Source organism: Myotis yumanensis, unplaced genomic scaffold (assembly GCF_028538775.1).
Source record: "Myotis yumanensis isolate MYYU_CA2020_CCGP unplaced genomic scaffold, mMyoYum1.0.hap1 SCAF_3, whole genome shotgun sequence".
Lineage (NCBI taxonomy): Eukaryota > Metazoa > Chordata > Mammalia > Chiroptera > Vespertilionidae > Myotis > Myotis yumanensis.
Genome location: NW_027223754.1, coordinates 206,810,582 through 206,838,249, shown reverse-complemented (window position 1 = coordinate 206,838,249; position 27,668 = coordinate 206,810,582). Strand labels below are relative to the sequence as shown.

Genomic DNA, 27,668 nt, shown 5'->3' with positions numbered 1-27,668 from the left:
ACCACCCTCTGCATGGACCCCACCAGTGACAGGGAGCTCACTACCTTGGGAGGCAGACTGGAAAATCACAACACTCACCCAGGTACCAAGCTGACATCTCACTTTCCCTTTGACAGGGTCCAACTGAGGTGAGGTGCAAATTGAAGGAGGTGCTCGGTGCACCTGCACGACCCTGAGAGCAAGTGCCTCCTTAAATTTAGACCAGGGCACCTCACCTAGTCTGATCCTGCTTGTAGAATCCCCACCAATGGCTCCTAGCTCTCCTAGCCCAGTGAAACAGGCATGTTTTAAATAGAAAAGAAGGGAGGGCTTGGTTTGGCTGGGAGGGAAAGTGTGAGCAAAGGTGAGGAGCGAGGAATGGGCAAATGCTTTTCTGAGACCAGCTTAGTGGGGAGAGAAGAGTCAGAACAGATGAGGCGGGAAGCCGGGGTCCAACTGGACATAGCTGAGAATGTCTGGGTCTTAAGACATCATATGCCAAAACCGGTTTGGCTCAGTGGATAGAGCGTCGGCCTGTGGACTGAAAGGTCCCAGGTTCGATTCCGGTCAAGGGCATGTACCTGGGTTGCGGGCACATCCCCAGTAGGAGATGTGCAGGAGGCAGCTGATCGATGTTTCTCTCTCATCGATGTTTCTAACTCTCTATCTCTCTCTCTTCCTCTCTGTAAAAAATCAATAAAATATATTTAAAAAAAAAAAAAAAAAAAAAAGACATCTGCTCTCTGTGCTGCAGGCAATGGGAGTCTTGGAGACTTCTGAGTGAGCCAGTGTGTTTGGCTTGGAAACAAGAGTGTGGTTAGATGGATCCCCAGGCCTATGGATCCTGTCGCATGAAACATTTCCATCTGTGGGTGAGCGGTTTGGGTGGCATTTGACCACTTTGGCCTGGATCTCTGCCATGAAATTGAATGGGCCTAAGCAGATAAAAGAAATGAACCAAGGGAAGTTGGGAAAAAAATCAATGTTCAGAAAGTTAAGGTGGATTTTGTGAAGCAGGAAAGGCCATTGGCATTTTTTTTTCATTCCATCGATGAATCTGGGTGCATATTGGAGACCTTCATGCCTGCTAGCAGGAAGGAGTGTCCCTCAGAAGGCAAAGTCTGCAAGACATGTCCTGGCAGCCAGGCCTCGTGATCTTTGTGCGTGGAGTAGCAGAAGAGAAGCTATCCCTGTAGAGATGTTTGCTTCCCTAGCACTTACGATGTGAGAGGCCTGGTGTCCACCCAGAATTATTTGTACATTATCTTGTTCATTTTTACAACAACCTTACTCCCATTTTACAAGGGAGAAGATCAAGCCTTAGAGAGGGAACGTGGCCTGACCAGGTCACACACCAGTGCAAGTTAGAGCAGCAATCCGTCCAGGGTTTGGAAAGTGCACGCACGGAGGGAGAGGTGTAAGTCTGGCACAGACTTGCTCACTGAAGGATGGCTGTGCTAACCGGCCTGCAGCTTTGCATGGCTGGGGGGGGGGGGGTGGTTGCAATTTACCAAATGGGTTTATTAGCTCTCATTTCATCTATTCAATTACACTATCAGAGAAGCAGCACCGGCCCATTTCCCCATTTTACAGATAAGTGATCTCAAGCGACTTCATATCCATCCACTTCTCTCCACCCCCACAGTCCCTGCCCTGCCAAGCCACCTCCAGCTCTCACCTGGACCACTCCGGTCAGTGTGACCAGGCAAGAGACCCTGGTGGCCTTGACAGGGCTCGTGGCTTCAGTCTTCCCCTCCAGTCTAATCCCCAGTCGACCACCAGGGCCATCAACCTAAAGCACAAGTCTGGTCACATTAATCCCCTGCTTAAAACCCCTCGGTGGCTCCCCATGGCTCCTAAATTCATACTTTGAATGGCTTATTAGGCCTTAAATAATCTGATCACAGCTACTATCTCTCCCAACTGGCTACACACACACACACACACACACACACACACACACACACACACACACAGACCAAGCATCTGTCTAGAAAGACCCATGCTCTTGGCCTCAAGACCCCATTCATTCTCTCTCTCTCTCTCTCTTTCCCTCTCTCTCTCTCCTCTCTCCTCTCTCTCCCCTCTCTCTCCTCTCCCACCCCCTCTCTCCCTCTGTCTCTCCATCTCTCTCTCATAACCCTTGCTCTTCTCCCTAGCACCTCTCTGCCCTCCCTTCATCTGCCAACTGCCCACTTCTACTTATCCTTTTTGGCTCATCTAAGATGTGGCTTCTTCCAGGAAGCCTTCCTGGCAACCCCCCACCACCCAGACTGAGCCATGCATCCCCCACCCACCTCCAGTGTCCTGTGCTCTGCTGTAACAACAGGGCACAGGGTCACCTAGAGCCCCACTATTTGGGGTCAAATCTCAGCTCCTTCGCTCACACTGGCAGTTAATCCGTAGATGCATTCCCTCACCTCTCTGTGCCTCCATTTCCGCACCTTTGAAGTGGAAAAAACAATGAAAGGTGTTTAAGGATAAAATGTAATGTGCCCAGCCCAGTGCCTGGTTCATGCCAGCTTCCCTGAGGGGCCGTCCGCCACCACCCCTGCCCTCCCGTTGTTTTCATTCTGCATCATAGTAGTTAATTATTTGTCCAGGCGTCTCCTGGACTCACAGTTCTTGGGGACAGGGAATCCTGCTGCACTGATCCCCTCTCTATGGTGGTGCCTAGCTCAACCACCACATCTAGTAGATCCTCAGTGAACTTGAGGACTAGCCGAAAGCCTGAATGAATCAAAAGTGAATGACTTGCCCTGGATCACATGGGTAATAAATGGCAGAAGGAGAGCTCGGAGACGAGCTCTCTCACTGAATGGCACGGCCATCTTTCCTCTCTACCACAGGCTTCTCAAGATGAATGTGGAGCTGTTGGCAGATGACAGTATTTATTCATTATCTGCCTGCTCCTGGGGCTCTGGGGTTGACATAGTCATTTGAACAGTCCTGTCTTGTAGGATCTAATCGTATCAGGTCCCGGTCCTCCCTGGGCACGTCTCCACCAGGGAGCTCTCTTGACACGTCGGAGTGTGATCACCATTCTCTGACTAGTCTGTGAGCTTTCTGAGGGCAGGGACTGCATGTGACCCCTCTGTGCCCCCAGCATGGGGCCCAGCAATGGGAAACAGCACCTACCACTGACTGAGCCCTTATGGGTGCCAGGAACTGTGCTGAGCCCTCTCGATGCAGTGCTTTATGCTATGCTCACAATCCTGTGAGTCAGGTCTTTCTGTCTCCCCATTTTACAGACAAGAAGACTGAGGATCAGAGAAGTTCACTGGGATACAAATCCAGGGTCCCACCTCCAGACTCTGAGGCTAACTGCTGACCTTTACTGCCTCTTTAGTAGTAGGAGTTGAGTTAACTGAACTGTATTTTGGGAAGGTTCCTTCATAGCCTACTTCATGGAGTATGTTTTAGGTTAGCTTGTTACCTGTGCCAAGGGTCCTTAACCTCATGGGAACAGCCTTCAATCACACTGTGGTGTGAAGTGGACCTGAGGTTTTCCTGTCCCTGGGGCCTGCTCCAGTGTCAGCACTATGGGGGAGCAAGACTCAGAGCTCAAGGATGTGATGAAGGTGCCTTGAAGTTCAGAACACAGATCCTTCAAGTTCTCCATCTTGGTGAGGTCAGACCCATATCAATCCACCAGCCCATGAACACCCCTCCCCGTGATGCCTAGATACCCAGTATGGGGCCCTGACCACCATCTCCAGGGGCCTCCTCCATAATTTCTAAGTACCGACAATCCATAATTGTAGTTTGCTTATTGTCACTGGGATCTATTACATCCCTCCTGTCTGAGGTCAAACCCATCATCTTACACCCTTCCTAGCCCCCTTAGTCCAAAGCTGATGTACCCCACCTACGTCTCAGCAATGCCCCCACCTATGCCTCCCATATTCATGGCCACAGCTAGCACTGAATAGTAGAAAAGTTTACCCTGAACAAAGAGTTTGTGAGGAACATGGAGATACCTATTAATTCATTCAGTTATTCTATAGATACTTAATGAGCACCTGTTAGATGCCAGCACTGAGGGTTCAATAAATTGTTTTCTTAAAAATGTGATGATATAAAATACATATAAAAAGTCTTTTTAAAAATATATTTTTATTGATTTTAGGGAGAGGAAGGGAGAAGGATAGAGAGATAAACACATTGATCAGCTGCCTCCTGCACACCCTCTACTGGGGATCGAGCCCACAACCGGGGCATGTGCCCTGACTGGGAATCTAACCAGTGACCTCCTGGTCCATGGGCCACTGAGCCACACTGGCTGGGCAGAGACTATTTTAACATATATGATTATGTTTATTAGGATTAGGTTCAGCTACCAGATTTTTTTAAACTAAAATTAAAAAGATGGTTTATTTCTCTCTCGTTGCACAACTCTAGAGATCAGATGCCCAGGGCTGATATGACTCTATGGTGGCATGGTCCAGACGCCTTTACCTTATTCTATCATCATGCAGCTCTCCATTCTCAAGGTTGTGTCATGTTCCGAGATGGCACCGTGGACCTCCACAGTCCATATACCCAGAGGAAAGAGCTGAGCAAGGGATATCCCATGAAGGACATTTCTCAGAAGTTGTTCCCACCACTCCCACTTACATCCCTTGGTGAGAACTTAGTCACATGGCCTCTTCTAGCTGCAAGAGAGGCTGGGAACTAAAGTCGACTTTCTAGGAAGCCACATATCCAGGCGAAACATAGGAAGATAGAGAGAGCAGGATATTAGGAAACAGCCAGCAGGCTCTGCCATAGTGAGGCATTGAGAATAACAATAAAATGAGTGCCTGTGCATTCACTATCAGGCTAAGAAATGAAGCATCCCCAGTACGTTAAAGCCATCGTGTGCCCGCCCTGCCACATCTCCTGCCCCACCCAGGTCGGGTCAACACCCTCTTGAATCCTGTGTGTATCATCACCTTGCTTGACTTTAACGTTTCACCACAATTGTAGGTATTTCTGAGCAATCTATGGTCTAGTTGTACAAATTTTTTAACTTTGGGGAAATGGAACCATACCATATGCATTTTCCTGCCGCTTGATTTTTTATGTTCAACATTATGTTTGTGGAATTCACCTGTGCTGACATGTGTAGCTGTGATCCACTCACCTCCACTGACCCCATTACAGTAATACCCTCCCAGGTATTATCATTCTCTGACAACAGAAGTGTGGGCTGTTCCCAGTGTTCGGCTGTTACAAGCAGCGCTGTGACAGACATTCTAGATTCATCTCCTTGTGCACACAGGCAAGTGCTCTTCCAAAGCAAATTCCTAAGAGAAACTGCTGGATGGTGGGGTCTACACATGTTTTGATATTGTCAAATAGGCTTTTAATAAGAGAGGCACAGAATCTCCTGTGCCCTGGAGATTCTAATAGTTGACATAATGTTCATCTGTTTAGGAGGGGATGTGTAGTACACTCCCTGCCCACACACAGGTGCATGCACATGCGCACACACACACACACTGACTCATTCATTTGTCTGTTCAGTAAACATTTGTCATGTAGCCATTATCAGTAATTACATAACACGCCATCAATATAACAATGAGTAAATGAACCCTCCTGTTTATAAGACACAGACCCACTTCGGAAACACTGGAATGTGCCTGTGAGCCTCTCAGAATCCAGGCCAATGTGGTCTGTTCGGGGAACTAAAAATCCTGCCCTTAAGGAGCTTACAGATTGCAGCCATTTGTTTCTGAACAATGATGCCAGGACGCAGAATGTGACCAGAACAGATACAAAGTGCTTGAAAGGCTCGCGAGCCAGCCCAGAGTGTGGTCCATCAGGGCCCCGCAGTGTCGGCGCTGCCTGGGAACTGTGAGAAATGCAGACTCTCAGGCCCCAGCCCAGGCCCCCTGAGTCAGAATCTGGCTTAACATGACCCCCGTTGATTCCTGTGCTCATTACAATCCAGAAGCACTGCATGGGAGCTCTGGGAGGGAAAGAGTCTTTCTTGCTAAGAGCAATCAAGAAAGGCCTCCTGAAAGAGGTGTCATTTAAAACAGAAAGAGAAGGGAGAACTACATTCATTGAGTGCCTGCTCTGGGTTAGGAACACACTAGGGGCCTTCACTTCTGTCATCCCACTGAGTCCTCGGAATCACCTCGCAGGACAGGGATTAATATCCCTTTCTTACAGCTGAGGAAACTGAGGCACAGAGAGGTCGCACAACTTGCTCATGGCCACACAGCAGATAGCTAGCAGAGCCAGGCTTAGAAGCCAGATCTTTCTGAGTCTGAGCACAATCTCTTCCCCTGCATCACATGGAGGGAACTAAAGAAGTAGCTGTGGAGACAAGAATGAGGACAGGATACTACCGTATGAGCAAGTACTCGCTGTGGGGTCAGGACTTCTGCGGGTGAGAGCTCGGGGCAAATGGAAAGGGCACACTTGGGGGAATGAGGAAGGCAGCCACAACAGGCTTCTTACCCCATTCTAACCCCAACCAGTGTCTGCACAGGACCTAGCACATAGTAGGCATTCAAAACAATCCGGTGAACGGATGGATGAGCAAATGAACAATAGGCAAATGAGTGAACCACATAGGCTGTTGTTTCAAACCCTGCAGTGTCAGCACTGTCTGGGAGCTTGTGAGAAATGCAGACTCGTGCCAGCGCTGTGCCGGGGGGGGGTTGGTGTTCCAGGAGGGACGAGCCAGGCACCGCTCACCCGCTCAGGGTCTCCTGAATCCCTGCCTTCAGGGAGGGCCCTGCCAGCAAAGCAAAGAGCTAGGAGTAGCAAAGGTTTAAAACACAGAGAAAGCAGCTCCCACCAAACCCTTCATTTGCTTCACTTAAAAAAATTACTGAGCCAGCCTCCATCTCGCGCCTCAGCCCTCCACCAGAGCCCCGCCACCCCCTGCTCCCATGCTGTTCCTACAACTCCTCAAGAAAAGTGGAAAACAGAATAGCTCCGTGCAGCCCCTAATGACCAGGTTTATGAAGAGCTTATTGAATTCAAAGACATGAGGCAGCAGTTGGTGTTGCGAGATATTAATGTGCTTTTTACAAAGCTGATGAAACCTCCTCTTAAACTACTTAATACCTGCAAGCTGAAATTTCCAGTGTGAGCCGGTCAATTCCTGGAGGCAGAGCTGTGGCAGCTGCAGGCACAGCCCGTGGCCTTTCTGTTCTGACTTGGCCTGAAGTCTCGCGGCTCTGGGGTTGGTGCGGTCTTGCTGCCCTTCTGGGGTTGGGGTTCAGCAGAGATTTTTGTGCTTATTGGGCCCCTAGTTCATGGTGGGAGAGTCTCCCCTCACTCTCTCATCTTCCAAAAGCTCAAAGCCAGTGTCTGTCGGGGGAGTGAGCAGTTCAGCCTGGACCACGGGCCCCTGCGGGATCTGGCCCCTGTCCCTCTCCAGCCACCTCCTGCCCTCCCCTCGCCCACCCTGCACTCTAAGCGGAAGCCATGTTTTTGGAAATCTCCAATCCCACTAGGATGTCATGTCTTTACACCGGCCGACCCCTCACAAGGGACAGCCCTTCATCCAGTGGTGTGCTGGTAGATGCCTAACAACTGGCTCTCTGGGGACCTTGAGTTGTACTATTTGCCAATTCCCGTGGTGCAAATACTCCCACCATGGCTGACTTCAAGCTTCTAATGTAAGTTAGGAAAAGACACCAACTGTCGGCTCCCATGAGCCGGTACAGGCCAGCTCCAGCATCCACTACCTTCAGGATTCCTCATGACCCTGACTCTGCTTTGGGGAACTTTCTCTGACACACACACACACACACACACACACACACACACACACACACTGAGTCTGTTCCTCCTGTGTGCCCAGCACTCCCCTGACTTTGCTCTTGCTGGTCCCTCTTCCTAGAATCCCTTCTCACCCTCCACTACTTCCTCACCACACCCCAACACACACACACACACACACACACACACACACACACACACACACACCGACCTGCTTTTCCTAGCTAACTCCTTCTCCATCTTCGGCACCTTCTATAGCAGCTCTGCCACCCGCCTCCCGCCCCCCCTCAGAAGGCCTGTGTCAACCCCACACACTCACACACACACATATGCACCTACTGTGTGTGCCCAGACAGGCCCTGCTCTGTCACAACACATATCCTGCTACACCACAGCATCTGCCTTCTGTCCCCCACCATAGACTGCAAGTTCTGTGGGACAGAAAGCATATTTTTCCCTGTTTTCAGCAGGTTGCACAGAGAGTGTACATACAGTCAGCACTCCATAAATGTTAGCTGAACAACTCTGCTCCCATAAGGCTTGCACATCCCTCTAATATAGTATGTGAGACATTGCATTCTAGTAAATTATATTACATCCCGAACGTTCTGTCTTTCCCTCCAGACTGTGTCCCTGGAGGGAAGGGGTCAGGTAGATTTTCCTCCACCACCCCCGGGCCGGACACTTAGCCCGTGGTCTCCTTTTGGGGAGAGAGCCTGCTTGAGAATGAAGCCAACTGGGAGGAAAGCCAACACCAGGTTTTTTGAGCACCTGGATCCATCTGTGCCTGAAGCCATACAACCCCTGGGCTCGATGACCACCAATCTAAAGGAAGTACAGCAGAACTCTAGGCTGGCATCAGGAAAACAAGAGTACACCACTCTCCACTGACTGTAGTGATGTCTATGACAGGAAGGTTCTACCAAATTTAAATTCCACCAAAGGTGATTGAGTGACACTGGTACCGCCTCCCCTCATGAGCCTCATCATCACATTAGTCAGACTGAGTCCAGGGCCACAGAGCTCCAAGTGCTCCTGGAGATCCCACTACATCCAGCCGACCCTCACAACCTCATCGCTACTGTCAGCATCAGAGACCATTGAGACCAATCCCTGGGACCCAGGTGACCTCAGTCGTTCTCACTACTAATCATCTGTCCCTCAGCACTCTGTTCATCCCCTAATCTGACCCATCTGCAACCTCCCCAGCCTCCAAGTTCTTGCCCTGGGCTCTCTGGAATTTTGTCCCAATGTCAGCAGAACCACCCATACTCTCAACTTCTCTTCTTGCTCTGACGGAAGCCTGGCTCTCTCCCCTGCAATTGGGGGTGTTTCTTGGCCCACACTCCTGCTCCTCACTGCTGTTTCCAGACCATTCCTCAGCCTCCTTCCTAAACTCCCTGCCTCTCTGAAAAATATCCTGGTGCTCTCCGTCTGACGTCCTAAGCCGCCATTCACTCCGGGCACACCTTGTTCTGTGGGAAGGTAGTACCGCCTGCCTCGTTCTCCAAGGCACTCCTGTAGACAGTCCTCTTAGAGATTTCACAGTCAGGCAGACAGTCCCCCCAGCACACAGCCGCACTCCCCGCCTCAGCCAGCAGATACTAGTCCTGCCTTGCTGGTCTGGTCACTGGTCCTTAAATACTGAAATCCTACCTGTCACACCGATCAGCCCCAAGAAGTCTGGGGAAGAGGCTGGCTTCTCTGTTTACCGGCAGAAGAGGGAGGGGCTGGGACCGAAGCCCCATCTACTCTCCCTCCTCCCCAAAGAGGGGAGGAAGGGTGAGCTCTGAGCCTCAGGCCCTGCAGCTCTACCAACCCCAAGGCCCAGCCCAAGCAGAAGCTCAAGGGCCCAAGCAGAGCAGATCCTTCCTGCTGCCCTGAGTGACAGGCCAAGCTATGCTCACACTACTGCTGTGAGAGCACCACTTCTGAGGTTTCGGCCCTCCCACTCACCACCATCAATCCCGCCTGCTGGGGTGCTGAGGATGAAGGGCCATTTTCGCAGAGTCCTCCAACCAGAGTGGGAGAAAACTCAGTACTAAGATTCAGTACTCACTGAGATGGAACGACTCGTGCTGCAGCAGAGAAGGGCCAGGAGCATCTGGTGTGGTTCCCTGTGTCAAATCGTGGTCCAGACAGGGCCGTCATTTAGCTTGTAAGAGCCTCATCATCAAAAGATCACACCAATAATTTCTAAAAACCAACCGATAATTTGGGGCGTATTAGGATAATGTGATGAATCATTTGCACTTCAACTGTTAACTTAGTAAGCAGTTTTGTAATATATACTCCATGCACATAGAAAATGAAAATGAACTGTAGTTTTGTCTTATATGTTCATTTGGATGCCCTTTCCAGTTGCTAAATGCTTTGCAACCTCCTTGCAACCTGAACCACCCAGTTCATGGGTTTACACTTGGCCCTGAGATTACCAATAACCACACTCCACAATCTCAGTCTTTTGCGTCCGCTCTTGGACTCCCAGGCCCATCCTTTCAGCTCACTCCCACGAGCCCCTGACCCTAACAATTCTCTGACCCCCACCCTAGCTGCCAATGCATCGACACCCATCTTTCCTCTGCCCCGTTTACCCAGCTTTGGGCCTGTCCGTTTTCATAATCACTCCCTCCCCTTCTTGCACTCTCCTCACAGACCCCCGTCCTGGTTAAAGGCAACCCTCCAGCTAGATAAATTGCATCGGCATGCTTAAATGTGGCCTGAGAAAACCACAAGATCTCAAGAGGGACCTTGAAGCCACCGACATACATACTTCATGTCTCAAACCTGGTCCATTTTCTCTCCCTTTCTTGTGGAGAAAAAGTTGACTCCCTTCCTCTTTCCTCGAATCTCCAACCCTGCCTCCCCTTCCTAATTCTCAGTTGATGATCCTGCTTCCCATTCCATCAATAAAATAGAAGCAACCAGAAGAGAAGTGTCACAAGTTCCCACCATGTCTACCCACATGTATCTCCTGCCCTCCTGGTGCAGGAAACAGGCCATCATCCACCCCATCAAAGGCCACCCTTGTACTTGTGTCCTGGACCTCGTCCCCCCTCACACTGCTTATACATTGCTCCCTCCTTTTTCTGGGCCAATTCTTTCCTCTACTGGAACATTCTCACCAGCATCACTCGTGTCTTAACATCTCCCCCAACACAAAATAGCCAGCAGGGTGGTAGACATCTCACTGGGAGGTAGAGGGGAGGAGGCAACAAAGGATGTGGTGGGGGCTCAGGCAGCCAGACCAGCATGTGCAAAGATCCTGTGGTAGGAAGGAGCATGCAAGGAGGGAGGCCCAGATAGCATGTGCACATAGAGGGGAGGACAGGCAGAGGCTGCTGAGCACGGAGAAGCTGTTGTGTATTTTAACCTGGAGATGGCCTGATCAGATTGGCATTTTCCAAGGACCAGTTTGATAACTCTGTAGAGAGAGATAAGAGTGGGTGCAAAATGACCAGTGGGGAACTTATTGCAGTCCTCCAGGGAAGCAAGGAAGGTGGTCTGGCAGTGGGTGATATTGTCGATGGAGAGCAATCGATGAGTTTGAGAGATACTGAGAAGCTAATACAGCAGGATGTCATGAACCTGCAGTGAGGAGGAGGAGATGTCAGCGATGATGGCTGGGCTCAAACTTGCACCAGGAAGCAATGGAGAGGTATTCGCTGAGCTAGTCGGTGCCTCCGGAAGACCAGGCTTGAGGGAAAGACCATAGTTCAGGTTTGGACCTGCTGAGCATACGATGCCTTTAAGACATCCACCATGAGACATCAAATAAGCAGTTGACTATCCAGGTCTGGACCTCTTAGGAGAGGTCCGTGCAGCTGATTATTTCACACAGCCTCCCAACAAGCATCTCTTCACCCTTCTTCCGTGCTCAGCACTGTGCTAGGAGCCAACAGTCAGTGCAAAGATGGCTGAGGCACAGTCCTGTGCAGAGGGCAGCCAGGCTGCGTGGGGAGCAGGTGCGGCCGTGCACCCTTAGAAGAGGGGTGTGGAGGCTCCGCCTGCGAGCCCTTGGCTTGGGGTTGAGCACTGTCCACGATCTGGTAGGAGACTTGGGGCATGTCAGGACCATTCTCCGCACCTCACCTCCTGCAGGCTTCCTTAGGAAGAAAGATGCCTGGCATAGAGTTGGCGCTGATGAAATATTTGTCAGATTGAATGGAGAGAAAATGAAAGTGCTTTGCAAAATGCTTTTCAAACACACTGATTTGTAATTTTAACACTAGGGAGGATAGTATATCCTCTTAGCAGCTGGTATAAAGACACTTTTCAGGAGAGAAGGGGGTGTGGTTGGAAAGGGGGAGAAGCTGTTGAGGCCTCCTGTTAACCATTTGCACGCCATAAGTGGTTAACACAGAGGTCCCTGCTGTCGTGAAGTGGACACGGTTGTATATTCTGTTCTGCGCATCTGTCTTTGTGGAGACTGCATTGCATAGTTCACTCATTCGCTTAGTGACTGTTGGTGGGGCCTACAGGGGTGAGAGGCAGGTTATAGACTTTAAAAAGGTCTATAGACGCAAGCGGCAGACGTTTTTAAATTAAATTTAAAATACCGTGGCAGTTAACTGGTTAATGAACCAAGATGCATGAGGGCAGGGCAGGTGTGCTCCGGAGGACGGAGGACAGAGAAGCGGGGAGACAACAGGTCCGGGAGAAGGGAGCAAGGAGAGGGACTGCCCAGACACTCAGAGAAGAGACCTACCCTTGAGAGCATTTTGGGTAAAATTCTGTGCTCTTGGAACCTTACAAAGCTTCCATAAAGTTGCCAGAAATCTCGAAATGCTTTAGGGAATGATTTTTCTTGCAGAAGTCGGGAAAGGAGGTGAATTTGGTACAGAGACAGTGAATGGGAGGTGAGGAGGGTCAACCATATAACAATAGCTAGAAATACATAAAATGCTTATTTCCTGTAAGTATACCCGTGTTCTATAGATGCGGGCGTACGTAATGTACACAGGTTTGTGTTACAATGCTTTAAAACTCATAACCAATTTCCACAGCATACAATAAAGCCTTCTTTATGGGATGGGCCACTCGGAGTTCTCTAGGAAAATAAATTGCTAGCATGTACTGAGGACTTATTAATTAGGTTATATTAGCTACTGTCACAGAAAAATCCCCAATGTCAGTGGCTGAATATAGTCCAAATCCATTTCTCTCTCACAGCAATGCCCTCGAGCACGTTCACTAATGTGCCAGGCGCTGTTCTGAGCACTTTATATATGTCAGTTCATCTAATCCCCATGACTAGCTGCGAAGGCAGAATTCCTATGATCTCTACTTTCAGGTGAGGAAACTGAGGCGTGTCAGTGAGGCTGAACCTGCCTCTCACCCCTGCACCATATCTCACCTCTACACCTTATCTCCCAGCCTCTCACCCCTACACCATATCTCCCAGCATAGGGGAAGTTAGCCAACACTTGTCATATCTATGCTGGTGCTGGGGACACAGAAGTCCCTGCTGTCATGAAGTGGACATGGTTGTATATTCTGTTCTGCGCATCTGTCTTTGTGGAGACTGCATTGCATAGTTCACTCATTCGCTTAGTGACTGTTGGTGGGGCCCGCTGTGGCATTAGGGTAGGGTTTTCACCTGAGCCAGTTCTCACCTTCTCACTGAGCAAATATTTAGAGTCAAAAGCCCTGATTCCATCATTTCCTGGCACAAGGCCTTATTAATTTAGCCTCTCTGAGCCTCAGTTTCTTCATCTGTAAAATGGGGATGAAAATACCCCCTCAGAGGCCTGTGGTAGAGCAGAATGAGTCTAGTCCAGGGGTGGGCAAACTTTTTGACTCGAGGGCCACAATGGGTTCTTAAACTGGACCGGAGGGCCGGAACAAAAGCATGGATGGAGTGTTTGTGTGAACTAATATAAATTCAAAGTAAACATCATTACATAGAAGGGTACGGTCTTTTTTTAGTTTTATTCATTTCAAACGGGCTGGATCTGGCCCGCGGGCTGTAGTTTGCCCACGGCTGGTCTAGCCCAAAAGCCTGGCAGAGGGCCCAGCCTCCCCCCACCCACCCCCAACCCCCGTGGGGGCTCACCCGCTGGATTTCAGAGCTTTTGGTGGCCGGATGCCGTGAATTTCATGCCCTGCAGATGGGATGGCGCTTTGCAAGTTTATCCAAAGTGCTGTGGGAATGTTTGTCAGCATCAGTTTAGGGTTTGACTTCTTTGAGAAGCTATTCTCTTTCTCTCCTCCAAACTGTGGGGTGACTGTGGGGGAGCTACGGCACAGAGGTGACCACAACCCAGTTCATCATTCATGGGCTTCCTCTGTGGCAGTCCCCAGCCCCGAATCAAACCTCCACCACCCGCCAAGCTTCAGCTAATCCTCAGAAGCCTCCGTGGACGGCTGGGTTTTGAAGTCTTAGGCCTTAGATCCTCTCTCCAGCACTGTGTGTTTTGATTCACCCGGAGGATGTCCACACAGACAAAGCAATACCTCCCTTCCAGAGTGAGGGAGAGGCTGGGCCAGCTTCAGAAGAGGCCAGTGGTCTGAACCCCAGAAACTATGATGTCTCATGTGTCCTTTCTCCTCTTGTTTTCCAGGGAACTTCAAAGGTCTCTGCAAGCAAATTGATCACTTCCCAGAGGATACAGATTATGAAGCTGACACAGCAGAATATTTCCTCCGTGAGTGCAAGCCATTTCTATCTCCTTCAGGGGGATGGGTTCTGCCCTCCAGCCTTTAGAGCAGTAGTTCTCAACCTTCCTAATGACGTGACCCTTTAATACAGTTCCTCATGTTGTGGTGACCCCCAATTTCATTGCTACAAATTGAACATAATTAAAGCATAGTGATTAATCACAAAAACAATACGTAATTATATATGTGTTTTCCGATGGTCTTAGGTGACTCCAGTGAAAGGGTCGTTCGACCCCCCAAAGGGGTCGCGACCCACAGGTTGAGAACCGCTGCTTTAGAGCACAAACACCAGGACTATCTAGAGGTCCCTGTCTCAGCAGAGGGCCTGCCTCCTTCCCTCCTGTCCGGAGACCAAACCGTCATGCATGCTGTTCCCTCTGCCTGCAACATCTCACCCTCCCTTCTTTGTCTGACAAACTCCAACTTATCCACCAGGTCTCAGCTGAAACATCACCTGTTCCAGGAAGTCCTCCATGCCCCTGAACAGATTCCCAGAGCACAGCACTTTTATTAAGCTATAGAGTCCTTGTCTGTTTGAGCAACCATCTCCCTCACCGTCCTACCAACGCTACTAGCCAGGGCTCTTCCCATCTTGTTTGCATTATATGTTTAGCCCAGGGCCCTCAGTAAATATTTCTTAAATAACTGAATGAAGACACTCATCAGGCAGTGCCAGATTAGAACTTCTACTGAAACAATGTGAGATTTTTATTTTCTTTCCCCACAAGTCAAGTCAAAGTTAAATCCTGATGTAATAGCTGCGATCTTAAGTCCACCTGACACATATTAGCAAGAGAGAGCCTTTGAGTCCCCCAAAAAAGTTCTCAAGAATCAGCAAAAACTAACAAGATGAAATGTTCCCCGAGAAATGGATTTCCAGGAGAGGGGCTGAGGGTGCTTGACACCCGGGATAGCAAAGCCGCTGAGCAGAAGTGGCTGAAGGCTCGGCTGGGGCTCTTGGGCCTGCCTTCCCACCATCCCTCTCCTCCCAGGAACGCCCCCTCTGCCCCGCTCCACCCCTCCCCTGAGGCAGAGGGGTTAGCATTACTCTCGGGTTACTTTCATGAAAAATGTAGGAGGCATTTTATTTTATGGATCACCCATCTCTTTCAATAATTACTCCTCACATCAAAGCCAATCTCAGGTCAGCCTGGAATTGGGTTTCGCTGAGAAGCCACAGAACATGACGTCAGCCAGGCAGCTGGGAAGAGGAAGGAAGGGAACATGATGCAATTTATAGATTTCTTTTTAAATGAGGGAGAATATCTTACAATGCTCGTCATTTATTTTTATGAAGTCCTGCAAGACGCTGCTCATAAATGGAATTCCTAAAGGGCCATTTGGTTGTGTTCCCTGTTATCATGTCTGGGGCCCCTGAAGGAGTCTGGCGATAGTAAGAAGGCTGATTGAACACCGCCCATGTGCTAACCCTGTGCTCAGGGCTGAGGAGATCGAGAGGAATGAATGAGACAGGCTGTGGCCCTGGGGAGACCACGTGGGAAGGACTCTCAGGGGAATAGCTGGACTGGGAGACCCGCATGCAGAGATGCATCCTGCAGACAGAGGTGGAAGGGGGCAAAGCTGAGCCCCACAGCACAGCCCCAATGGTTGAGCATGGCTAGATGCCAAGTGCTTGCTGCAGGAACTCTGTCTCATTCTTTGCTGTGCCTTTAGCAGCTTCTGGAATATAGTAGATGCTCAATCAATGCTGCTTGTTAAATAAAGGAAAGCTAATAGGATTCTTCAGTGACTATCCCTTACTTACTCCATACCTTCGTTTCCTAATTCTTAAAGAGAGAAGAGCTTCAAGTGTTGGGTTCATTCTGGTGTCCCTGGACAAAAGACTTGAACATATATTAGCGGCGCAGGGTCCGAGGATCTGAATTGACTAAATTCAACAATATTTTTGAGCATTTAGAATAGGAGGTCGGCAAACTTTTTCTGTAAAAGGACAGATAGTAAATACATTAGGCTTTGCAGGCTGTACAATCTGTCCCAACTACTCAACTAACCTTGGAGCACAAAAGAGGCAGAGACAAAACGGAAGGAAATGAAACTTTATTTACAGAAACAGACAGAGGCTACATGCACCATAGTTTGCTGACCCCTGACCTATAATATGCTAATCTTGGGCTAGACAAGAAAAGTAGTTGTTTAACCTGGAAGATGTGAGTTGCTATCATTCTCTGTTAAGCTCTAACCTGGTTGGCTGGAGCATCTAAAAGACAGGGATCCTTCTTGAAGGATCCTCTGCCCCAACCTGCATGTCATGATTTGTTACGGATTCTTCTCCCTGCCCCTTGGACCATGAACAGCGACTCCTCTGAGTAGCTGCAAATAGACAGTTCGCTCCACCCCTCACCCAGCTGGAGATGTTTGCTGAATGAGTAAATGAGAACCCACCCTTCCTAGGGCCCCTTGGCACAATCACCCTCTTCCCAGAATGAGGACAGAGGTGGATGCAGGGTCTCAGGCTGAGTCAAAGCCACCCTTCCCAGCCTCAGAGAACCCCCTCCCTTTTTCCCCTTCTCTGCCCCCCTATGCTGGGCCCACCAGGCACTGAGGGGTCTCCTAGGTACCTCAGCGTGGGAAGTGTGGGGAATACCAGGGGTCAAGGTCTGAGCTTGTGATTTAGAGGGAAAGGACCTGAATTCAAGGTGAGGTCTGCTCTGTGGCCTTGGGCACGTTACACAACTTCTCTGAGCCTGGATGAATACCAGTCCCCGGGAGGGACTCTGAGGAGCGATGAGACAAAGGCTAGGATGGTGCTTTGTTAGAGCGTCCCCGCTGCCCATGGAACATGAGAGAAGTCCATCACCCCGCTTCAGGTTAGAGGACAGAAGCACAGCAATACACCCTCCATGCTCCTGAAATGCTGGAGCCACACACACAACCCCATCCTCCCATTTTACAGATGAGGAAATACCGAGGCCCGGAACGTTAGGCAGGACCGAGTGCTCCTGTCCATTGTCCGAGCCCTGCAGCCCCTTCTGGAAAAATTGTTCCCACCAGAGGTCACCATGGTCAGCGTGGCTAAAACTGTGGTGACTGATCCTTGCACTTAGGGAACCTGCTCAGCTGCAGCTGGTGCTCACATCCATGCCACCAGAGCCTACGTTTCACAACACGGGGCCTGCCCTCCGGCCGCTGTGCACACGTGGCAGTTTCTATTCGGTCCTGGCCCACGCATTCAGGTGCGGGCTGCAGCCACCATGCTGACTACACCAGCCAGTCATGAGTCACAACCTGCACTTGAACCAACACCAACCCAGGTAACCGCAGGCCCAGGGGGAACAGCAACAGTAAGCTCTACTGCGGGGAGAACCAGCATTTCCTGGTGCTCTCAGTACCAGGCACTGTTCTAACTGCTTAAAGTGCACATACTCATGACACCACTGCAGTCCTCTGAGCCGGCATCTGACCCTCTCCCTGCGGCACCGGGGGCAACTGAGGCTCAGGGAGGGCAGGCAGCACCGCGAGGGAGACGGTGCAGACCGCTCTCTCCCGTCCTGCAGCGGGTCACCAACCCCAGAGACAGCAGGAACTGGGAAGGCTCCCAGGACCTGCACAGATGGTGCTCCCGGAGGACGCTCACTGAGCTTCCAAGTTCTGTTCATGTGTCATTACACGCAGCTAACGCTCATTGGATGCGCGGCTGTGTCGGGGCCAGGCCTAGCACTTTATGCATCATCTTCATCCATCTGCACGACCACCCCAAGAGGAAGGTACTGCTGGTGTCCGGTTACACAGCTGAGGAAGGGGAGGCACGGAGGCCACAAAGACCGGGGAGGCCGGGACGGGACCCAAGCGGCCCACACCTGGAGCCCATGCTCCCAACCTCCACTCTCGGCTTCTCCCTCTTCTCCTCATCCACCATCTTCTTCGTCCTCTTCCTATTTCTCTTTCTCTCCTCTCCAATAACACCTTCTCTCTCTCCCTCCCACCTCCTCTCCTTCTCCCTTCCTCTCTCCCCTAATCTCCCTCACACACTCTCTCACACACACACACTCTCACATACTCTCTCACACTCACATGCACTCACACTCACATACACTCTCACATACTATCTCACAATCACATGCACTCACACTCACATACACTTTCACACACTCTCTCACAATCACATGCACTCACATTCACATACACTCTCACATACTATCTCAGACACTCACACACTCACATACTCACACACTCACACACTCATATTCTCATACACACACTCAAATACACACACTCATACTCTCACACCCACACACTCTCATACACACATGCTCTCACACATTCACACACTCACACACATGCACTCATACACACATTTGCTGCAGCCCATCCCCTTTCACAGTCACAGTAGCCCTCACTGCAATAGCCCTCACTGCAATAGCCCTCTCACTGCAATAGCCCTCTCACTGCAATAGCCCTCTCACTGCAATAGCCCTCTCACTGGTTCCCTGTACTCACCTTGGCCCCTTCTTAATCCATGTGTTTTTTTAATCCTCACCTGAGGATATGTATTTTTTAATATCTTTCTTGTTGAGAATCCTTGTGTTTCTAAGATGCAAATCAGAGTGTGACAGTCCTGCCCGCTTTAAGTCCTTTAATGTTGCCCATTGTTCTGGATAAAGGTAAGCTCTGGAGCATGACCCACAGGACCCGGGTGACCCACGAACCCGTGTGGCCTGGCCCCAGCGGCTCCATCTCCCTCAGTGCTTCCCCCGGCCCCTCCACCAGCTCCTAGTGATCCAGCTCCTTTCAGTTCCCTGGACAAGCCCTCGCTCATGCTGCTTCCTCTCCCCGGGACACTCTCCACATCCCGCCTCTATTCTGCCCAATTAGCTTCCCCCTATCCATCAGAGGTCAGCTCCAACATCACTGCCTCTTCTGACCCCCACATGACTCAGAAGAGGCTCTGAGAGGCATGAAAGCAGGGGAGTGCAGTGGTCGGCACACAGAGCCCAGAGGCAGACTGCCTGGGTTCATACACCCAGGTCCCCCATGTCTCTGCTGGGTGGCCTTGGACAAATGGCTACACTCAATGAACATCAACTTGTCCCATGCCTTCATGGTGCCATACGGCATCTTTATTTCATAACACTGTCCTCGTTGATAACTATTTATCTGTGTTATTATCTGACATATATCTTCTCCATGAGATCTTATAAAGACATGGACCGGGCCTGTTTTGCATTCCTCTGTCTTCATGCCTACCCTGGGACCTGGCACAGTGGCCAGCACTCAGCCTGTATTTATTCACTGGACTTACAGTTGTCAAGAGCAATGCATCTCCCTGCTCGAGACCTTGCAGCCTTTATTAGGGTCTCAGCCAGAGGTGGCTGAACTGCAACTAGCAGGCCAAATCTGGCTCACCAACTGTTTTTATAAATAAAGTTTTATTAGAACACAACCACACTCGTTTGTTTACATATTGTCTATGGCTATTTTCATGCTACCATAGCAAAGTTGAGTAGTTGCAACAGAGACTGTATGGCCAGCAAAGCCAGAAATACTTATTATCTGTTCCTTTATAGAAAAAGTTTGCCACCGCCTGTTTTTGGAATGTGGAATCTCCTCAAAGCCAAGGCCCATGGTTTCATGGGGCTGGTATGAGGTTTAGATGGGTTAACCCATGGAAAGCACTTAGAAGAGGGAGGGCCTAGCACATAGGAAGAGGTCCTTAAATATTAGTAGCTATTGTGTAGTTCCATATACTCACAGGTCAATAAATACTTGTTCATGGAGCAAATCAGATATTTTCTGATAGATTTTAGCACTAAGACCACACCAGCTTCAGTGGAAAGTCAAGACAATTCATGGCGAAGTTGTGTTCGGACTGAAGGGGAAGGGGCATCATAAATCACAACAATTCTATCTTTTACTGTATTCCTTGTAGTGTCAGAAACAATGCAGATATTATCCAGTTTAATCCTCATGAACTGTTGTGTGCATACAAGTCATATTATGAGGGTCTTGTTAACATGTACATTCTGGTTCAGTAGGTAGGTCAGGCGGGGCCTGAGAACTTGCATTTCTAGCCAGCTCTCCATGAGGTCTGTGCTGCTGCTCAGACTACCCTTTGAGCACAGGGCCTTACAACATATCTGTGAGCTGGATATTATTATTGCTCTTCCCACTTTACGGGATGGGGAAACTGAGACTCAACGAGGTAAAGACATGTCCAAGGTCACACAGACATTGGAACTTCAGTGAGACTAACTGCATAATCCCCATTCTGACTCACTAGCTGGATGGGCTTGGGCAACTTACTTCACCTCTCTGAACCTCGGTTTTCTCATCTATCAACTGGAGCTAAAAACACACACATGAAGGGCTATTATATCATGTATGTTAGGTACCCCCTCAAGACCCAACAAACATTCTCTCTCTCCTGGGTCTTCAAGAAGCTCTCACCAGCCCTATGTGCTTATGAAGATGAGAATGCAGGTAGCTTTGACTGTGCACATCTGAGCATGCATGTGTGTGTGTGCAGATGTGTGGGCTGAGGCTCAGGTTGGGGATACAGCACCTTATCTTATAAACAACTTGCAGGGAGAGAACACCCAAGTTTGGTGAGCAGGTACTTCCATCCCTGCCTGGGGGCAGAGGGAAAGAGTGCTGAGAATGCAGAGTAACCCAGCTGCCCCCACCCCTTGCCCTCTTCCTCTCACCCAGCTAGGGTTCACCCCACGCATGCCCACCTGGACACTACCATTCATGAAATGTTTACTGTATGCCCTCAAAGACTTATCTAGGTGCATTGTCAGAATCAACTCATTTAATCCTCACAACAACCTTAGGAGGCAGGCACTATTACCGTCCCCATTTTACAGATGAGGAAACTGAGGCACAGAGTGGTGAGATAATTTACCCAAACTTACACAGCTAATAAATGCTAAAGCCAGATTCAAATCCAGGTCATGTGATTTCCTGGCCACTATAATGTACTGCCTCTCAATGTACCCCAAATACCCCCAAAGAGCAGGGGAAGGACCTAAAAACTTTGCCTAAGGTTGTCAGTGAAGGTTTCACAGACAAGGGGATTTTAAGTTAGGTTTTGATGGATGACTAGAAGTTTCCTGAGTTAAAAAGAGCAGGAAAAATACTCTAATAAAAAGCTTAGTATGTCAAAGTCAGAGGCATGCAATGACATGATATGGGAACTTTGCTGTGGCTGGACAAGAGGGAACACAGGCAGAGGCCAAGTCACACAGGGCCCTACGGGCCTCAAGGGGCACTGGAGTTGGGGCCTGTAGGCAGAGATGAGCCCCTGCAGGGCTGTGAGCTGGGCAGTGGCTCGCTCGCTCTCCCTCCTCCCTGGTATTGCTAAGCAACCTCGGCTTGGGTCCTGTGTCCATAACCCCCATTCCTGTGTGCCGCCGTCTCCTCCCTCCGCCATGCTCAGCCTCACAGCCATGTTCCTTCTCTCCCTGACCCTCCATGTTCTGCAGGGGCCGTGAGGGCCTCAAGCATCTTCCCGATCCTGAGTGTGATTCTACTTTTCATGGGTGGACTCTGCATCGCAGCCAGCGAGTTCTACAAGACTCGACACAACATCATCCTGAGTGCTGGCATCTTCTTCGTGTCTGCAGGTAATGACCACTGAGCTAGGCAGGCAGAGCCCAGGTTCACCAGTGGGGAGAAGGCTGAGGTTTGGGGGCCTTCTGGCTGGGAGGACCTGGACCAGAGAGGAGAAGAGGGAGGAGAGGAATCTCTGGGCTTTGCAACAGGTCGTATTGAGGGGAAGGCAGGTTGTGCTGGGGCTCCTGCCTGACACCCCTCCTCGCACTGATTCCAGGAATATCCCAGACCCTGTCCCTTAGCCCAATGGCCCACCTTCCTCCCACCTCTTAGAAAAGGCCCAAATCCCAAAGAGCAGAGGAAGGACCTAAACACTTTGCTGAAGGGTGTCAGTGAAGGTTTCACAGACAAGTGAATTTTAAGTTAGGCCCTCCCAGGGTACTGGGCCTACCCTCTGTTGCCCTCTCCCCTCCCTACCCTACCTCAGTGGAAGCAGGCAGGCAACCAAAACCACATTTCTCAGCCCAGTTACATGACAAGTCACATTTGCTTCCAATTCCAGAAAAAGGACATGGGCTGTAGCATGAGCCACTTAATAAGAATGACTGGCGTTTAAGTAGCACTAATCAAGTCCCAGACTCTCACAGCTTTCATATGTATCAATTTACTTAATCCTCTTCATGGCCCTACAAGGCAAGTCCTATCATTATCCCCATTCCACAGGCCTGGAAACTCAGACCAAGGTTACCTGGCCAAAGGCTTTGAATCCAGGCAGTCTGGCTCCAGGCACCAGTCCTAACCCCCTGCCACACCAGCTTCAAATCCCAGGGCGGCCTTGAGCAAGTTACCTAACTTCTCTGTGATCCAGTTCCTCCTTTGCAAACCCCTGGAAAAGTACTTAGCAGTGAAGGCAGGTGGTAAATGCTCAATAAACAATGTCTATTATTATTATTGTTACTCAGTAATACTCGAATGCCTCTCCTCTCCCTCCTCCATATCTGCTTCCATTAGTTCTTTCCTTTGTAGCTCCCTCCAAATGAAATTATAAAGGCGATGCTTTCCAACATCCCTGTATGCTCTCCTATCCATGCACTGTGAAAATGAAGGCCCATCCAACTGTCCCTGCACCCCCCCTTTTTTTTAATGTTTTTATTTATTTTAGAGAGAGAGAAATGGAGAGGGAGAGAGAGAGAGAGAAAAAAATCCATTGCCTGACTCCTGCACACCCCCTACGGGGGATCCAGCCCTTAACCCAGGCATGTGCCTTGACAGGGAATCCAACCAGCAACCTTTGTGCACAGGGAGGTGCTCAACCAATTGAGCCACACCAGCCAGGGCAACCGTCCATGTCCTTTAATCCTGCTCAAGTGCCTGGCATTCTGCTTGGAAATTAACATCCTTCTCTCTGATTCTGCCCCGCCCCCTCCGTGTCCACCCTGTGCCCCACAGGTCTGAGTAACATCATTGGCATCATAGTGTACATATCTGCCAATGCCGGAGACCCCTCCAAGAGCGACTCCAAAAAGAATAGTTACTCGTATGGCTGGTCCTTCTACTTCGGGGCCCTGTCCTTCATCATTGCCGAGATGGTCGGTGTGCTGGCCGTGCACATGTTTATCGACCGGCACAAACAGCTGCGGGCCACGGCCCGCGCCACGGACTACCTCCAGGCCTCCGCCATCACCCGCATCCCCAGCTACCGCTACCGCTATCAGCGCCGCAGCCGCTCCAGCTCCCGCTCCACCGAGCCCTCACACTCCAGGGACGCCTCCCCCGTGGGCCTCAAGGGCTTCAACACCTTGCCGTCCACGGAGATCTCTATGTACACCCTCAGCAGGGACCCCCTGAAGGCCACCACCACGCCCACCGCCACCTACAACTCCGACAGGGATAACAGCTTCCTCCAAGTTCACAACTGTATCCAGAAGGAAAACAAAGACTCTCTCCACTCGAACACAGCCAACCGCCGGACCACCCCCGTATGAAGCCACGGGGCCCTCGCTAGCTCCTGCCCTGCCAGGTCCCAGGCAGAGCCCGAGAGTGGGGGCACGGCCGGGCCTGTGGGGTGGGCCTGGGGGTAGGGGAGGGAGGGGGAAACCAAACCATCCACTGGGGGGGGAAAACCTTCCCAAAGCAAAAAAAAAAAACACAAAAAAACAAAAAAAAGAGAAAAACATAAGTAAATTAAAAAAAAAAAAGAACAAAATATAAGAGGAACAAAGAAGCCAAACAACAGAAAATGTGAAAAACACATTAATGAGGGAAGAAAAAACAAACTTTAAAAACAGCGAGAGGATAAAAATTAAAAATAGAAAATAAATCTAAAAGAAAATGCATGATTTCCCATGTACCATTATTTTAACATTTAATAAAAACCAATTTAAATGAAAAAAATAAAAGGGAACTAAGATAACATTAAAGCAAAAAATTGAGAAGGAACAGAAAGGAAGGGAGATGTTCTTTGCATTTAATCAGGGCTTTCCGTTACTTGCTTGTTTGTTTTTTTAAGCTCTGGGAGAGTTACTTTTCTGTTCCCTTTAACCCCAAGAGGGCTCTGCCTCCCTGGGTGAGTGGGGGTGGAGACTCAGAGGCCCCGGGGCCAGGTGAGCCTCTTGGTCACTGCCAGGTCCCTGGAGCCTCTGGATGGGTGCCCCAGGAATGCTGGGCAAGCTCCTGGCTTGCGAGTCCACTCCACCCAGCATCAATGGGGCAGTTATAGGCCTCCAGGTGACCCAAGAGTCCTTGGTCCCTCCTGTCCGAAAGGTGCCTGGAGGGGGGCGCACTTGGGGCTTGCCCAGCCCCCAGGTTCCCAGTCCTTAATGGTCCTTAACCCACTGTGATGACTTCCTAGGCCTTGAGGGAAAGGAAGGAGAGGGATGGCTGCCGGTGGCTTGCTGAGATGCCCAGAAACCCCGGAATCCTCAGGGTGAGCCTCCTGCGGTCAAAACCCCAAGATCCTGTCCTTGGGGGCAGGAAATCCCACCCCCAGCCCCGGGGATATAAAGCAGCTCTCCCTCCTCACCCCTCACCTCAGGGCCATCCAATGACCCTGGGGCGATGGTGGACCCCCAGATTCATAGGCCCGCAGTCCCCTGGGAAGGGGGCTCACTGACCCTTTGGGGGTCCTTGGACTCACTGAAGCCCCCTTGGGGTTCAGTGAGTCCAACAATGAAATTGCAAAAAGGTTTCTTTTTACAAAAGAAAAAGGAAAAACAAGTGGTGATTTTTTTTTAATAAAAAAAACCACAGACTATAAATAAATGTAAATATATAATATGTGGATTTACTCGAAAGAAAATCAGATAGTATTTTTCTTTTAATTCTTTTCCAGCTTTAAACTGTGAAAACAAAAAAATGGGGTGGGTGGGGGACTTAAAATTTAGCAGGGAACTTGTAAAGAGAAAAACAAAACAAATATACAAATCCATTTTTTAAAAAATACTATTGTGAGAGATTAGAGCTGGGCTTAAAGCAGGAGGGAGAGACAAAAGGCCCTAGGGAGCTGCAGGGAGTTCCTGTCACGAAAGATCTCTTCCTTAGACCAGGAAGGCGCTGCTACTGTCGGAGAGAGAGAGAACCACGATGGAGAATCCTCTCTTCCCTAAGGAGATCGCACAACACACACACACACACACACACACACACACACTCCTTGAAGCCCAGGGCTAGAATCACTCACAGGGATACACATGCCATCTAAACCCTTCCATCCCCATACACAGGCAGAGGGAGGGTCCAGAGAAGATGACTCATGCCCTCCAAAGCCATGGACAGCAGCTCCACACTGGCATGTATGCTCACAGTGCCCTCCCACCACACACATGCACATCACTTGCATGCATGGAAAGGGCACCAGTCTAGAATCCAGCTTTGAATTCTGAAAACCCCTGCTGTGTGGCCTCTCTGGGCCTCAGTTTCCCCTGTGTAATAAGCATGTGGATTGACCCAGATGAGCTCCAAAGGCTCATTCTTATTCTTGGCGCTGATGACTTTTAAAAAGATATGCCACCTGCCCAGAGGAAGATGCCAGAGACAACCAAAATAGCTGCCATCCAGCCCCAAAACATTGAGAACATTTCTGAATTATCGGTCATCTGTTCACACACACGCACACACACACACACACACACACACACCATATGCCTCCTCACTGTGCTCCCAACCCCCTGCCCCCACATCCAACGTCAAAGCAAAAACTACACACACGTGAGCAAACGTATCCTGCCATTCAGACAGAGAGGGAAAGGGCACCAGAGGTCCCCAAAGCCACTCTTCATTCTGTGTCCCCTTTAATGCCATAACCCAGTCACAGAAAGGGGAGGGGGCTTCCTTGTGAGAAGACATCAGCCACCATGCTTCCCCCACTGTCTTTAGGGGTCAGAGAAAAAGAGGATCCTCTAAGGCTTGCTGGGAGTGGTGGAGGCCAGGAGATGCAGAGGAGAGCTTTATAAAGTTTGGCCCCAGGGTGAGGACCAACCTCAAAAGTTAAACTTACACCACAGACTAAAGTCTGCAGCATCCCGGGTTGCTCTCCTTTCTTCCCAGACGGACAGGGGCCAGTTCAGACCGAGAGAAACCCAACAGCTTTGTAAAGCTTGGATTTCAGCCCAGCCTGCTGGAGGTGGGGGGCCCTGCTGCCCCCATCTGCATGTCTCGGTTTGCCTCTTTCTTGACACTGCCCTGGCCTGAAGTTTCTTAAGGTGAGCTCTGGGAGTTGAGGGGAGTGGCTAGCAAGGCTTTTGGGGTTTCCACACTCCCAGCTCCCCTTCCCATCTTCTGTCTGGGAAAGGAAAGCTCTGTTCTTAGGTCAGCAGCATCTGGAACCCTAAATTCCGCCTGAACCACAAGGCAGATCTGCCGGCCCAACCCAGCAGTTCCCGGGAGGCCCCCGGGCCCCAGGGCAGAGCAATGGGGGCCAGTACCAGGTGTGGCGACCACCCAGTGCTTCCAGTCTGGGCAGAAATCACGACCTCTCCCGCCCCACTCCAACCTGGCCCTCCACCCCACCAGATTCCACACCGGAAAGGCTCGAGGACTGGAGAGAAGGGTGAGGCCCACCAACGACAACGAACGGCCGGCGCTGTCCAGAGAGGACGGCTGGCCCCAATTTGTTGTGGCCGAGTGTCCGGGACGGAAATCACTGCTTCTCTCTGGGCTGGGAGGCCAGGGTCCTGGGTCCTCTGGAAGAAGGCCATTGGGTGTGGGTGAACCCAGCTGGGCTGAGAAAGGGCTGGGGGCCCAGAGGGAAGAAGCCAGGACTGGGATGGCAAGGGCACTGCTTGCCAGGGTGGATGATTGCTCATGTCCAGCTCAAACCAGTTCAAGAAACCAACCTCCATTTTATTTTCTTGGTGGGTCCTTTTTTTTTCCAGACTGTTAACAGAAAAAAATTTTAAAAAGCAGAAAACTAAAAAAAGAAAAAAATCCTGGTACATGAAATAAAGATTTTTTTTATAGCTTGGTCCTCACTTCAGTGGATTTCTTTCATTGCTTTCTCAACTCCTAGCATCCCATTTCAAACAATCGCAAAGGCAGAGATTCTCAGAGATGAGGGATGGGAGGCTGAGAAGCCATGCAGTAGAGTCCCCACGGGGGTGTGAGGGGATGAGTCCTTTCATAAATATCCCTTGCCGATACTTGCACTCCTCCATGACGGGGGGCTCACCCCAGCCCCTGCTGGACAGCACTCACTGGTGAAAGTCTCCTCTGCACAATGAATTGCAATCCACTCTTCCTTGGAATCCAGCAACGCTGAATGAGTTCCCTCCTTTTGCAGCACAACAGTTCCT

At 50.2% G+C, this 27,668-nt stretch overlaps 1 protein-coding gene across 1 annotated transcript in view; it reads left to right on the top strand.

The window, feature by feature from the left end:
- The window catches only part of CACNG2 (calcium voltage-gated channel auxiliary subunit gamma 2), a 103,566-nt gene extending 76,206 nt beyond the window's left edge, over positions 1–27,360 (top strand). The window contains exons 2-4 of the mRNA XM_070411043.1: positions 14,271–14,354; positions 21,810–21,950; positions 23,329–27,360. Of these exons, the coding sequence (XP_070267144.1) occupies positions 14,271–14,354; positions 21,810–21,950; positions 23,329–23,864 (761 nt within the window). The 3' untranslated portion in view covers positions 23,865–27,360. The remainder of the gene's footprint in view (positions 1–14,270; positions 14,355–21,809; positions 21,951–23,328) is intronic.
- The last annotated feature ends 308 nt before the right edge of the window (positions 27,361–27,668 follow it).